At 42.7% G+C, this 15,274-nt stretch overlaps 1 protein-coding gene across 1 annotated transcript in view; it reads right to left on the reverse strand.

Annotated features, from left to right (window-relative positions):
• The window catches only part of LOC146830898 (fibrocystin-L-like), a 1,500,901-nt gene that overhangs the window by 393,505 nt on the left and 1,092,122 nt on the right, over positions 1-15,274 (reverse strand). The window contains exon 54 of the mRNA XM_085605087.1: positions 8,585-8,744. Coding sequence (XP_085461213.1) covers positions 8,585-8,744 — 160 coding nt within the window. The remainder of the gene's footprint in view (positions 1-8,584; positions 8,745-15,274) is intronic.

Here is a 15,274-nt window from a genome sequence, read left to right on the forward strand (position 1 = left end):
AACAATCTGGACCAGAAGGGCAGACTTGGAAACCTGTGAAATTCTTGTATCAAAATCAACCAAGTCAAAATACCCACACATATTAAAAGATTCAGAACATCAGAATGATCAATCTCTTTGATCAACGTATGCTATATTATGAGGATTTGTATAAAGCACTAATCCTCTGACGGGCTATTCAGGTGCTGAAGCAGATGTGTAAGCTGATTGGAGCTCCCGAGTAGAGATGGGAAGGTCCTGATGTGGGGAGGAAGGTTGTTCCAGGTTTTGGTGATGATGTGGAAAAAAGAACATACTCCTGTTTTGCTTCTGCGGATGCGTAATATCTGTGCGAGGTAGAGTGTGTCTGAGCGCAGTTGTCTAGTTGGATGTGAAAGTTAAGGTGATGGCTGAGGAAGGCAAGTCTGGCATTGTCGATGGCTTTGTAGATGAGGATGAGCAGTTTGAATTGGCAGTGCTTCTAGATGGGTAGCCAGTGTAGCTCCATGAGTTGGGGTGTGGTGTGTGCGTTGCAGGGGATGTCAAGGATCAGTCTAGTGGTAGTGTTTTGGGAAGATTTGAATGAGTTGGTTCAAGATACCGGTGTAGCGACTGTTGTAATAGTCCAGTCTGATGTTGATGAGGGTCTGGGTGACCGTGGGTCTGGTGTTTGTAGGGAGCCATTTGAATATCTTGCAGAGCATAAGTAGGATGAGGAAGCAGGAATAGGATATAGCATTCACATGTTTAGTCATTGTGAATTTGTCATCCAAGATGATTCCGAGGTTCCTGGCATGGTCTGTGAGGGTGGGCATGGGCCCCAGTTCTGTCGACCACAAGGACGAGTCCCATAGAGAGCTCTTGTCTCGAAAAGTAGAACTTTTGTTTTGCCAATGTTGAGCTTTAGGCAGTTCTGTTTCATCCAGTTTGCCACACTTGACATGCAGGTTGTGAAGTTGGACTTGGTAGTGGGGTTGTTGTCTGTGAGGGAGAGAATGAGCTGGATGTCATCTGCGTAGGAGACAAAGTTGATTCTGTGGGATCTTATGACGTGGGTGAGAGGTGCCATGTAGACATTAAAGGGCTCAGCGATGACCCTTAAAAGACCCTGTAGCTGAGGTTCTTGGGTGCAGAGGTGTACAGCGTGAAACTGACTCATCGGGTTCTGTCAGAGAAGAAGGAGGCAAGCTATCTCAGGGAACATCCACGTATCTCAAAGTTGTGAAGTCTTGAAACGTGGGTGCCACGGGCAATGGTGTTGAAGGCCATATGTGTGTTTAATATCATTGTTGGTCTTGGCCCTTTTTGCGGGGTTATCCCCAAACATTTTGCTTCTTCCTCCTATTTTTTCCTGACCTGTTGTTGGTTTTAGGACTCTGGACACGTTACCACTGCTAATCAGTGCTAAAGTGCATATGCTCTCTGTGTAAATTGTGAACATGATTGGTTATTCATGATTGGCATTTTCGACTTACAGGTCAGTCCCAAGTAAAGTGCACTGGATGTGCCAGGGCTGGTAAATTAAATACTACTAGTGGGCATGCAGCACTGATTGTGCCACCCACCTAAGTAGCCCTGAAAAGATGTCTCAGGCCTGCCACTGCAGTGCCTATGTGCAGTTTCCTAACTGCCATGCCATGTCGACTTGGCAAGTGCACCCACTTGCCAGGCCCTAACCTTCCCTTTTCCTACATATAGGACACCCCTAAGGTAGGCCCAAGGTACCCCCATGGGCAGGGTGCAGTGTAAGTGAAAGGTAGGACATGTACTGATGTGTGTAACATGTCCTGATAGTGAAATACTGCCAATTTCGTTGTTCACTACTGAAAGGCTATCTTGCCCCTTAGGACTGAATGGGGAATGCTTTGTAACATTTTACAGGCATATCTTCCCATACGGATAAGATAGAAAAACTAAGCTTAAGCTGTCAGAACTCAGAATTTAATTACACATCTTTTACTAAGGATGGTTTTCAAATTGTGTATTTGAAAATCCCACTTTTAGAAAGTAGGCATTTTCTTGTTTAACCATTTTGTGTGCCTCTGCCTGTTTGTGTATTGACTGTTTGGTGTTGGAGTGACAGGGGCTGGGGAGGTGCATTCTCTCAGACAGCCACCGGGTGCGTTGATGTGTGTCTTGGCTTTCCTGAATGAGTCAGGGCTGGGCTGAATAGACCTGGGCTGCATTCAGAGTAGGGGGAGGAGTTCTCACTAGCACCTGAATAGGCCTGGTCTGCATTTAGAGTGGTGGGAGGAGATTTCCCTGGCACCTGAATAGGGCCTGTCTGGCTTACACAATGCTGTCTCCATCTCTTGCCGGGCCGCTGCACCAGAGAGGACAGAAGTAGTGTGGACTCAGCTCAGAGACCTTTGCAAAAAGAGAACAAAGACATTATGGGGTATAAGTATTAGACCTAAAACCTCTGAACTTTAGACTGCTTCGGGAATCAAGAGCAACCTTTGCCAAGGAGAAGAGCTGGAGAAACTGAGAAGTACTGCCCTTGCTGTGTGTCAGGGGTTGGCCTGCAGTTGCTGTTTTCTGTCAGGAAAGGAGAAGGACTTTGCTGTCTGCTGTTTCCCCTACTTGAGGAAAGTCTCCAAGGGATTGAGTAGAGCTTGCCTCCTGTTTTGAAGTCTCATGATCAAAATTACTTTACCCCCTGCTTCCCTGAACTTCCTTGCTGGGAGTTCTGACCTGCCTAGAGGTGCCTGTGTCAGTTTTGCGCCTCTGGAGGTTGTTTCAGTCGTTAGGAGCTGGAAAAGCAATGTAACGACAAGGAAATCGACGCATCGCTCTTCTTGCAACAGTTTTTCCAATGCAACACCATGGTGCGAGAAGAATCTCCCCTGATCGCCGCGCCACTGCCAAAACCAATGCAGCACTTTTTGCCACGGCAAGAATCAACGCATTGAGTGATCGCGGCTGAAAAGGTCGACGTAGCGCCGCACACCGCGTCGTTCGCTGATGCATCCAGGATTTCCACGCATTGACCCTGTGTGGTAAGTTTTCCCCGATGCATCACCCACGGATCGGAGTCGTCTCTGAATCGACACATCGCTTCCCCCTACAGACTGGGCCCGATGCATCGCTCCCATGTGTACATTGGAACTGTCGCATCGCATCCACAAAGGTCTCAGGAACGACGCATCTCTTTGTTTTTCAACGCTTCTCATCGCTGCGGCTGTTTAGCTTGGTGAATTGTGTCGCAACAACAGGTACTTTGGAAGAAATCACGCATTCATAGTTTTCTACGGACTAAGTTGCTAAAACCTTTTGAAAGTAATTTTTGCTAATACATGTATGTTGGATTTTGGTAGTTTTGGTCTTGTTAAATTTAGATAAAGATACTTTATTTTTCTAAACCAGTGTGGTGTCCATTTGTGGTGTTATCACTGTGTTACTGTGAGTGTTGGTACAAATACTTTACACATTGCCTTTGGGATAAGTCTGTCTGCTCATGCCAAGCTACCATGGGGGTGAGCAGGGATTATCTAGAGTGTGTATCCCCCCTAACCTGACTAGAAGATAGACCCCCAGTTCTAACAATCATTAACGAAAAATGGTGCACTTGACTGAGAGATGAATGGTGTACTAGCTGTTTAACTTAGACATTTACATCAATGTGTTTACTAATGTCTCCTTCATACTAGTATTCATTTTTAGTTCTCATACATATTTACGCTTCTGAAGGTTAATGGACTCTTGAGTCATACTTATTCGCATGATTGCTAAATAGCATCCAAAGTTTATTTCACAATAATAAATATGAATTTATAATCATGCATTTTATTTTGTATTGAGGTATTTGCTATGTTAATTTGACCAGAGGCCATAAGCATTTAGATTTAACGTCAACGTGAAAGTTGTTTGCTTTGTGAGTTTTTTCCTTTGCAGGTGCAGACCCAAGGCATTCATTAGTCAGTTAAAGAAATATTCTGTTTTTGAGATAATGCGGCTTGAAGAAGAACACAGGCAAGGACGAGAAATGGTAACGAACAAAGGGAGTACTATCATATGAGTGATATCTGGAGACAGGAGGAATCCAAGGACATTTTGGATGCAGAGACTAGGAGATGGGAATAGCAATGGAGGGTGACAAGTTTCACTGTGGGGAAGGGAAAAGTAATGGGATGCATAGTGTAAGTTTCTCAAATGTTCTGTAGAGTTTAACAGGTGGTAACAATTTTAGTTTAGACAGATTCCCCTTAGACCTTGAGAGGAACAGACCTCATTGCAATATCTCTAAAGTGTGCACAACATCTGTCATTTTGGAGAACCTTAACCCGAGGTCTACAATGCTAACACCTTCCTATTTCTACTGGACCTAATTAGGGTTTTCCCAAATAGTACTGCTTCGTTACGAGTTAGTTTAGGACATCTAGATTTCCTCATACATAATAGACTAGACAACTGCAAATCATGTACTGACCATCAAATCTTGCTTCTTATCTTTTGTATTGCTATTAACACATTTTTGTTAGTTTGGCTTTGAACTTGTGATCAATTCACATTTAACCTTACTTAATTGACTTGAGTTTTTACTGTGTAGACAAATGGGCTACACTGTAATTTAGGTTTTAGATGATGTTAACTCCTCTTTAATCCTCAGGCGCCTAGAAAGGTTCATTGCAGGGAGAAAAAGAAGTCAGCCCATGCGCGCTGCAGCAAGATTCCCAGGTCAAACATAGAAAAGTCTGTTATAGGAGGACAACAGCTGCTACAAGGGGGACAGGCAAGAGCAGCCTGCGGGCTATCAAAGCAAACAACGCTGAATTGGCTGTGCATCCAGGACACATTGACAAGGAATAATTATTTTCTACAAAATAAACCCGGAATACGTACCTTTACAAAAATAAGGCAAACACTTCATTCTCTTTGCTGGTTTACTTAAATATTTCATTAGACATTAAGCAGATCTTCATGAATTACAAGCCCAAATAGAATACCTAGTGATGTTTTAAAACTCAATCCCGCCCTACGGAGTTTACACCTTTACCGATTATTTTTGTGAGTACTTCAAGCAGGGCTCATTCCTTCCTCACGGAAGGGGCCAACAATATAACCTGATGCACCAGAAGGGGTCCCAAACTAGACAAAAAAACTATCGCTTAATATTCCTTCTTGTTTGTGAAGGGGAAGGTATTTGGAAAATACCTCATGGACAAACTTCATGCCTGGCCAACCAAAAAAAACTACTTCAACTCAACTATTCTGGATTTCGAACAGGCTGCTCCACCATCAACAATATTGTCACCTCTAAATATCAGTGGACTAAACAAAAAACAGAAAAACTTCCACTGTATGTGTGCCACAGAGACTACAACTGAGCTTTGACAGAGTTAATCAGAGCAGGCTTTGGGATAAACTGGGGATTGGATCATACTTTCTGCATTTCTTGATAGCATTACACAACGAAGCTTGGTCGAAATGACATCAAATGGCCGAAAACAGGGACACACCATTGCTCCCCTTGTTTTTCCCTAAATATCGCCAAGTAATGTCGTTGTCTCTAGATTTTGTTGCAGGCTTGCTGTCAAAACTAGCTAAACCCATCACTTATTTGACCTATGTGGACGGCTCAATCATCTTATTGTTATCTCGGTCGGGTTTGCAAACTCGTCTCTTGAAGCTACATGAACATATTTGACAGAAAGACCGAAAAATAATCCTAGCGAAAATGAAAGTGATACCTTTTGCAAAACTATCAAACAGCCTCTATTAAAAATAGAGAATAAACAAATTGAACAAGTAAACAAACATGGCTATTTGGGAGAAACCGTCAATATTAAGCTGCCATGGTCCGACCATATTTCAGACAGGAAAGGGAAAGCATATATCATAACTAAATCATCCAAGTGCATCAGACTGATAAAATCATTATCACCCCTACGCGTGTCCACTCTACACTATACATTATGGCTTGAACCCTCTTTAACCTCATTGACAATTTTGCACATAGGAGCAATGTTTAACTAAGTATATGATTGTGACTAAGTCAAGAGAAACACCTTAAAGAAGCTATTAATCGATGAATTAAAAGAAAGTGTTGGAATCACCACAGACCTGGGACTATTAGCTACAGAAAACAATCTTCCGCCACTGCTTAGAGAGTAAAGGTGCTCACATGAAATCTGTAAAGATCAATATCAGACCGAATGATTTGTCTAGGCTACAGATCCATAAGCACTATGGGGCATATCAACAAGGGCTTTATCTCTGCTTTTTTGGCTTTAAAAGCCAAAAAAGCAGAGATAAAACTAGCGCCCTATCAACAACAGGGTGCTAACACGCAAATTTGCATGTTAGCACCCTTTTACTCTACGCTTCCCCTTGCATCTCTAATGAGATGCAAAGGGGGCGTTCCAGAGTAAAATAATAGGAGAAATGTCGCTAAGCGACATTTCTCCTATTATCAAGAATGTCGCTAACCCTGTTAGAGACAAAAAAAGCAGCGCTAACCTAGGTTAACGCTGCTTTTTTACGTCTGCTAATTTTCAGACTTAGCCATGATATCCTATGGAAGGAGGATATCATGGCTAAGTTTGCCTGTCCCTATCAACAAGGTAACGTGTGATTATCGCTGGGTTTCCAGCGATAATCTCACGTTAGCCTGTTAGCGTGTAGATTTTTATCGCTATTGAGATAAGCGTTGCTAATAGCACACTATCTCAGCGATAAAAATTCATGCTAGCCGGCGATAATTATCCTCACGCTAAGAGCGCTGAGCGATAATTATCGCCGGTTGTTGTTGATATGCCCCTATGGGGCATATTAACAAGCCAGGCGATAAAATTATCTCCGCTTTAGCGGCAGAAAACTGCCGCTAAAACGGCGATAATGGGCTTGATAATATGCTCTATGGAATTCCAATTGAAGCTCAGGTTAGACGTCCTTCACATTTAACATGGACTTCAATTGGAATTCCATAGAGCATATTATCAAGCCCATTATTGCCGTTTTAGCGGCAGTTTTCGGCCGCTAAAGCGGCGATAATTTTATTGCCTGGCTTGTTATTATGCCCCTTAGAGTACAAAACTGATACCCATTTTCTACAAATCTGGAATACCAATACTCCAGCTAAGAGGCAGCCTGGAAAATCAGGTACTTAAGATTCTGACTCGTGTACCCCTATTGTTCAAATTTAAGATTCTTGGAACACACACTGGAGATCGAGGCTTTTCGGCAATAAAGATGAGACAATCGATCACATAACCTGCTTATGCGCCTCCATACTGGATTTATTAAAAACAAGTATTTGCACCCACCATTTATTGTGGCATCCTTTAGGACTGTCAAGAAGTACCAAGTACTGATTTTTCTCGAAGGATCATCAATTTATCAGGAAGCTCACTACAGTTTTAGAACTTTCTCTTATTTTTTTACAAAAGTCTATTTGCTAAAATGTCTCAGTGTAGGTTCCTCACCGGAATCGTAGTAGCATCTATACTTAATTGACAGCTTTATCTACAATATATTGATTTTAAGTGTTAAAGCAATGTATTCATTTTTAATGTTTTTATTATTATTGTTGATATGTTTTTGGTAAACTCATTTATTTACCTGGCCCAGCTCCATTTGTCCTGGCCTGCCCATTAGACCCTATCTCCAAAACTGTTAAATGTCATTCTGTGCCACAAGCTGACACAGAAAAAAACAGAGGGGCTTACTTACAAAGCCCTTGCGCCACCCGTACGTCACTTTTCCCATGTTAAAAATGACGCAAAGGTGGCGCAAGGGGCTTGTAAATAAGCCCCAGACTCTGCATCTTACCACACACATTATGTCCAACAGCCTATCACTGCAAAGCAGAGGTTGCTTGAGGCAACACATGAGCCCGCATTTTAACTTAAAATGTACCTGCATAGATAAATACATATTAAGCAAACATATATCCAAATACACACACATTTCTCTCTCTGTCTTCACGATTGCCCTTTGCAGATTTATCTGTGGCCCATTGCGAGTCCTGCCGAAAAATCACTTCTGGAAAGACCACTGCCCATTAGTCCAAGAACAAAGAGATTATGAGCAACGAGGTCCACGAGGCTTGCCGCATTAATGTTAACGCGGCAGGAATCAGCAGTCCAGCTCATGAGAATCAGCAGTGCAGCTCATTGAGAGGAGCAACATAGAGGGGGCAGATTTACTCAATTATCAACGAAATCTTCCCGCTTTTCCTGCGCCGGTGAGCTTTAAGATGCCCTGCGTCAATGAACACAGCCCTGCACCACAGAGCAAGGGTGTGTGCTTTCTGTCAAGCATACGTTTGGCACTAGAAGGGGATCATTTCAGTGCAAAAACTATGTGCTAATACTTTTCCCACTTTCCATGCAAGGAATAATTGCAGCTTTCTGTAGAGTTCATGTAATCAATCAGAAACTCGTGCATTACCACAAACAAACAGTACAACAAAGATGTCACCACAATAAAATGTAAATTCTCATGTACACTTAATAGTCAATTAAAAGAGATTACTGTTTCTAGAATATAACACAATAAGGACCTTTTACAGTGGTGGAAAGACAGTGTGGACAATTTTGGGCTGCTGTAGCAGGTACGATTTTTGTCAGAGGAATTTGCTCACAAATAAACTGGCTCAAGGTACCTAAATAGGTCAGTGTTTCTGTGTTGTTGTCAAAGTTCCAGTCTCCATTGATGTTCGAGCTGTAATTGAGCTCCTGCTCGGATCTGCTCCTCCAGTCAATGATGTGAACCATGTCTAGCCGTTGGGTGAAGTTGTGAGATATAATGACGTAGTCCTCAGCCTGGAAGACACACCAGAGACAATACTTTACGCACAATAAATGACTGTTAGCGGCATTTTAATGTAATACAACTAGCGAATCTCGAATTTATTAGCATATGATTGATAATACACAATATTATAAATATGAAAAAAGGTCAGAGTTCATTGGAGTCGCTGATGATGTGGGTCAAAAAAGAGATAATTTACCGGAATACTCACCATTTAGCATGAACTGACCAATCAACCTGCATTGTTACAAATATAAGGTTGTGTTGCTATGTCATAAATACATTGAAGGTAAAAATATGATGATTTAAATCATTATCAGTACCATAAATGGAATGTTCAGATGCGAGCAGCCAAGACTGGCCAGACTGTCAGAATCTCTCCATCCAGAGGGAGCCCCACACATAAAGGAGCAGGGAAACCAACAGTGCCAGTGGGAGGGAGCAGGGTGGTTGGTCTATTGTTACCAGCAAATGAGGCCACTCACACAGCACTTTTGCCCTCTTGCTTTAGTGCAGCTTACCTCCAAATTCTCCCCCAGTTAGCACCTTGCAGACAATCAATAAAGAAGAGGGAGGCAGCAGGGTATTCCCTCTGCCAACAGATACCCTCACCGTCCATAGTGCCACTAAATGTCATAAAGCCTCCAGACAGTTTTGGTCGGTACTACATTGTATGGCTGACTTATTCCAGGGCTGCCACCACATTACATGGCTATGCCTTCCCCAAGGTCATTAGAGCACTGAGGGGGGAGGGTCAGAGCATTTATCCAAACAAGTCACCTGTGTCCTATCCACAGCAAACACAGGACTGCCTTTCACTGGCCAACTGGCAGGTAAGGCATGGAGCATCATGGCTGTTTGTCTGTATTGGTGACATTTTGGGTGACTATCCAGGTTTATTATTTTAACAGTGGCCCTTGATACCTGCAGGAATTTTTTTCTAAGGCTACTATTGCTGATTGATCTTAAAGTTCTAAATGTTTTAAATATACATTCAACCTTACCGGCCAGGATGTCAAAAATCTACTACGAAATACTTTGAAGATCCTGGAAACTGCCTCATATCAGAATAACTCCTCCACTTGGAGCCACTGGGGCCTATAAGGTGTAAGGCTCTAGTAGCATTTTTCAATGAATATTAGTGACAGACTTTGATCACTTACAATTTGTATTAATTATTTTTTTGACATAGTTTTATATAGCGCAAACTGGACCCGAATCCTGTATCAGAGCGCTTTACATAGCACCAGTTGCATTACATGAGGACACATTCATTTTTGTTAGGCATGTGGAGATTAAGTGATTTGCCCAGAATCACAGGATGTTCAGAGCCGAGACTCAAACCTAGTTCCCCAGATTTGCGGTTGACCGCCCTAGCCATTAGGCCAACTCCTCTCCCCGATGTAAGAAGTGGTCAACACCTGTGAAGTAGAACTCATTGTACAAAACTACTTGCCGCTCATTTCTTTTACCCCAATGGGGAAATGGGTTACTTGGCTGAACAATATATTAAATAGTTCACAAATCCTCTATTCCTCAACCAGAAACTGGGTGGAATGTGTGGATCTCTCAAGACACACATGCCAAGTTTGTGTCCTGTTAGTGTTGGCTTTTCTCAGTATTAACCCTTGAGTTCAACAGGCTGACATGGTATTTGGGTGTTGTTTCAACCCTCTCTGTCAGTGATATCACTTCACCTTCACTTGTGTAAACTACACCTAAAGGTGATAAGTCCCTCTAAGAGGGCTTACGTCACTCTATCATCTATTTTAGCAGACGATTTTTTCAGATAAGTGTCGCATGTGTCACCCGGCTGATCCGTGAGTTTGATTGTGCGAAGGGCTAGCCCTACCTTTACCTCTGTGTTGGCCTACTTCCGGAGGTCCCACAACCAGGCTTTCAATGGATAGCTGAAGGCAATTTCCAAATCATCACTATTTGTCTTTTTGTTAGAACATGGCCCAAGTCTATTAATCTCATTGCATATTTATTGTGTTTGGAGCGGGGCAGCACCCCTAGTAGATAAGAGGTTGGGTCACTCACCACTTGTCTAACCATTATTATCGAGGTCAGCAATGTTGTGTCAGCCCCAAACCACGCAAGTACCGGACATGCCCAGACCATATGATAAAAGCCGGTCTCTGAACATGCACACCTAGAACAATAAGGGTTTGATCCCGGGTTGATTTTGTTTAAGAGCTGTGGGGTGTGATATGTCTGATGTAAATAATTAAATAGGGTATACTTAAATGAGGATTTTCGAGAGACCCTCTTCATACATGCTAGCACTGCTTTCCATAGTTTATCTGTCAAGTTTTGGCCGATATTGCGACCACTTTTCTCAGAGGGTAGTGCATGTGGTAGTGTGTGTCTTGATTAATGTCCTATATAACAGACTGATTTCTCTCCTTCCCATGCCATGAGTGAGAGGAAGTTCTAATGTTGCATTTGTGGCTGATTCCCTGTGATCCGGAACCCAATTGGTGCCTATCACTTCGAACAGTACATTATACATCAAAAAAATTCCTTCCTCTAAGTTGTATTTGTCCTCTGATTCCTAAAAGGTCCTGAGCATGTTGTGTTCGTATAAATCCCCTTATACTACAATTCTGGCCTCTGACCATGGTTTTGCGTTATGATGTTGTGGTATGTCACGGACCGCATGTTATTTTAGCAATAAATCTCCCCCTTAAATTGTGAATGTCTATGCCAGCAATGCTTGACAACTTTAGCTAGTTTGGCCTCCACAGTAATGACAGATGTTTGGGGGGCATAGCATCCAATCCAGTAGTGATCTACCTCTCAGGTTCCATCTCAAATGTTTCCCCTCTAGGTTGGGAGTTGTCAACAACCACAGTAGGGGCCATTGTAATTGGGGGCCTCATAATACAACTCGTAGTTTGGTGCCCCTTGCCCTCCCCTGACCGAGGAGTTGTACAGTTTCTGCAAAGCCACACTTTCTTAATCCATTCCCCATGTTAGGTCAAAGAGTATACGTTCTAAAATATGGAGAAAAAAATGGGCAGGATCGCTGGCAGTGTTAAAAAATGATATAACAGTCAGGGTAGTATTAGCATTTTAGTGCTAGCCACCCCACCCACTTCGGAGAGGAGCAGTGTTGGCTAAAAGAGCAACAATTGATGTACACCCTTAAGGGTCACCTCCCAGATTGCCCTTTATGCTATTTGAGTGAAAGACATTGATGCCCACATAGTGAAATGTTGTGGTCATCACTTAATCCCCACACTGGGTAGTGCCGCTTCCTTAGCATCCGACAACCTCTGAAATGGGAAGAGGCATGCCTTCACCCAAGTTAACTTCAAGCCTGAACATGTCCCAAACTCATCTAACATATCCATCATTGACTGAATGTCCTGCTTCACATCTCAGAGGTATATAAGAGCATTGTCCACATACATAGATGTTATGTCCCTACTTCTAAAAAAGCATGCCAGTGGTTGCAAAGCAATGGTGAAACAAAGTGGGGATAATTGTCATTCCTGTCTTGTCCCCCTGTTAATGTCAAAGGCATCATAGATCTCATGGCCCATGCGGACCCTGACTAGGGGTTTAGTGTAAATCAGTTTTATCTTTTGCAATATTTAAGAACTCAATCCTGTATTATCAAGTGCAATCAGGAGGTAGGGCGATATCAGCTTTCTTGATATCTAAGGACAAGTCACTGAGGCAGATAACTATAGGCTGCAGCTGAGAGATGGTCACATCCCACAGGTAGCTGGAAGAGTTTTTCACCACTGTGAACTGCTTTGAAAGTCCTGTTTTAAACTATTTGATTTTCTTTTAAACTAAGCCTCACATAGCGCTTTTAATCGCTTTTAAACAAGTCTCATTCTTACCTTCTCTCCCACCTTGGTCCAGCACAGCTCTGTGCAGATTGTTTGGAGGGTGTGGCAAAGCAGAGAGCAATTACCCACACCTGGTTTTCAAAGAGGAGGGGGTGGAGCGGAGGAGGAATTTCACCGAGCAACACCCTACTTAACTCTGATGTGCCAGCGGACGCGCAGCAGATAACGATAGGCTGCAGCTGAGAGTTTTTCACCGCTGTGAACTGCTTTGAAAATCCTGTTTTAAACTATTTTATTTTCATTTAAATTATGCTTCACATAGCGCTTTTAATCACTTTTAAACAAGTCTCATTCTTAGAAACACACAGAAGAAAGCAGCTGGGTCTTAGAAGACTGCACCCCCAGGACTAGTCACTACGTCAGAAGATAGATATTGCCCACCTCCAATGATCTGCTGCTTGTAGACCACAGAAATGAATATATGAGCTAGTTGGATGAGGGGCAATATATACACACACACAATTTGTACAGAAAAAAGCACATCAATAATAAAACATTTGTAGTGAGTTATGAATAGGACTGACTACAAGAGGGAGGTAGAAAGACAGTTGAACAACAATGCAAACTACACTAAACTTACTCACAATCCTTGCACTATTGCCACCCTTAAAATCAACGTCCAGCTGAGACATTGGAAGGAGGTAGGTCTCTTATCTGACACAGAGCACAAGTTTATCTCCATCAATAACCCTAGATATCCATGCATATATCTTCTTCCGAAGATACATAAGAAGATGCCTTTCCCACCAGGACGACCAATCATCTCGGGAATTGGTTCCATGACTGAGGCTCTTGCCAAGTTTGTGGACACCTTTCTGCAGCCGTTAGTGACTAACCTACCCTCATACATCAGGGATAGTACGGATCTACTCAACAAACTCGTAGATTTAGAATGGGACGAAAACATGTGGTTTGCTACCCTGGATGTAGAATCACTGTACACCTGCATCAAATGAGATATTGGGGAGCAAGCAGTGGATTTCTATCTCTCCCCAAGACATGCTAGTCTATATGACCACAACCAGATGTTATTAGAGATGATAGGCCTCATCCTGGATAATAACTTCTTGTTCAACACCACGTGGTATAAACAAGAGCAGGGGACCGCCATGGGATCCAAATTTGCACCGTCGTACGCCAACCTCTTTATGGGGTGGGTGGAGCGCACCCATGCGTGGTCCAGAGCAGCCTCACATTGGACAAAACATGTCCAATTCTGGGGCCGTTACATTGATGACATCATCATCATCTGGACAAGCACTGGTCTGGAATTGAAAGAATACTTCAATTTTCTCAATGGTAACACTCTCAATGTCTCATTTTCCCTCGAAATGTCTCAAACCAAGATACATTTCCTTGACTTGGAACTGTATGTCCAGGGCAATACCATTCACAGTACACTTCACAGGAAGGAAACAGCTGTCAATAGTTTTCCTTTTGGTGAGCTGCTGCGAATTCGCCGAAACTGCAGCGAGGAGGCCAACTTTACTTTACATTCTAGTCTGGCCACAGATAGACTCAAAAGAAGAGGCTATGATCTACACACACTCAACATTGCAGGCAACAGGGTCAAGAACATAAAAAGAGAATACATTTTAAAAAACAGAAATAGGAAACGGGACCAGGAAGCCCAGAGACTTTCCTTCATTACCACCTACTCCACACTAAATCATGAAGTATTCAAATCACCGGGTAGACACTGGGCACAGCTTAAAGGGGTGCCTGGGGTCAACAATATGATTACTGAAAGACCCTCAATGACCTTTAAAAGAAGCAAGACTATGAGAGATGTCCTATGCCCCAGCTACACCTTACCTTATGCACCACAACAACAAAGCTGGCTAACAAAACCCAAGGATTTTTACACATGCAGCACTTGTAACATCTGCCAACTATGTTGCAATAGAATGACTACGTTGAGTTACAACTTAACTGTTTGACCAGTTTTGTTGTTTACATTATCATCTGTGGTTGTGGGAAGATCTATGTTGGTAGCACAACCAGACAACTCAAAGTTCGCCTTTAGGAACACCGCAGAGTTGCACTTAATGGGGACACATCATATGCCATTGTATCACACGAGTGTAGAACGGGTGTGGATAGGGCTTGTTTCCGCTTTCATGGCATAGAAATTGTCTTGAACAACCAACGAGGCAGGGATAGGGCACTTACACTGAGACAACTTGAAGCCAGATGGATATGTACGTTACGCTCCTCAATCCTGGGCCTCAACACAGACAGGGAGATGCACTACTTTCTCTAAGTACTATGTCAACCCTGACTGTAGACCCTTCCTGCCTGTCATACTAACATCGTTACACAGTACCCTATGATGCTATTTATACATGAATAATCCATTTTGTTTGAGAAAGCTAGAGTTTAAATGTGTGTCACACGGTTCGTTGGATACATGTACAAGAATATATTTCCAATGTCTGATTCACTCACTAATCTTACAGACATGGCGCACATTTTCCCAACCCCGTCTCTTCCCTTAGACCAATCATATTACGTTTGGTCTTATTCCAAGGTGGGGTGTTTTCCAAATCCCACCTCTTCCCTTAGACCAACTTTATAACAGTTGGTTCAGTGTTGCCTAACCTTCATGGTTGACCTCCTTTCGCTGTAATGTTCTACAATTTTGAATGTTTCTCTCAACTTTTTGTGTGACTCTA

The sequence above is a fragment of the Triturus cristatus genome, chromosome 5_1, assembly GCF_964204655.1.
Source record: "Triturus cristatus chromosome 5_1, aTriCri1.1, whole genome shotgun sequence".
NCBI lineage: Eukaryota > Metazoa > Chordata > Amphibia > Caudata > Salamandridae > Triturus > Triturus cristatus.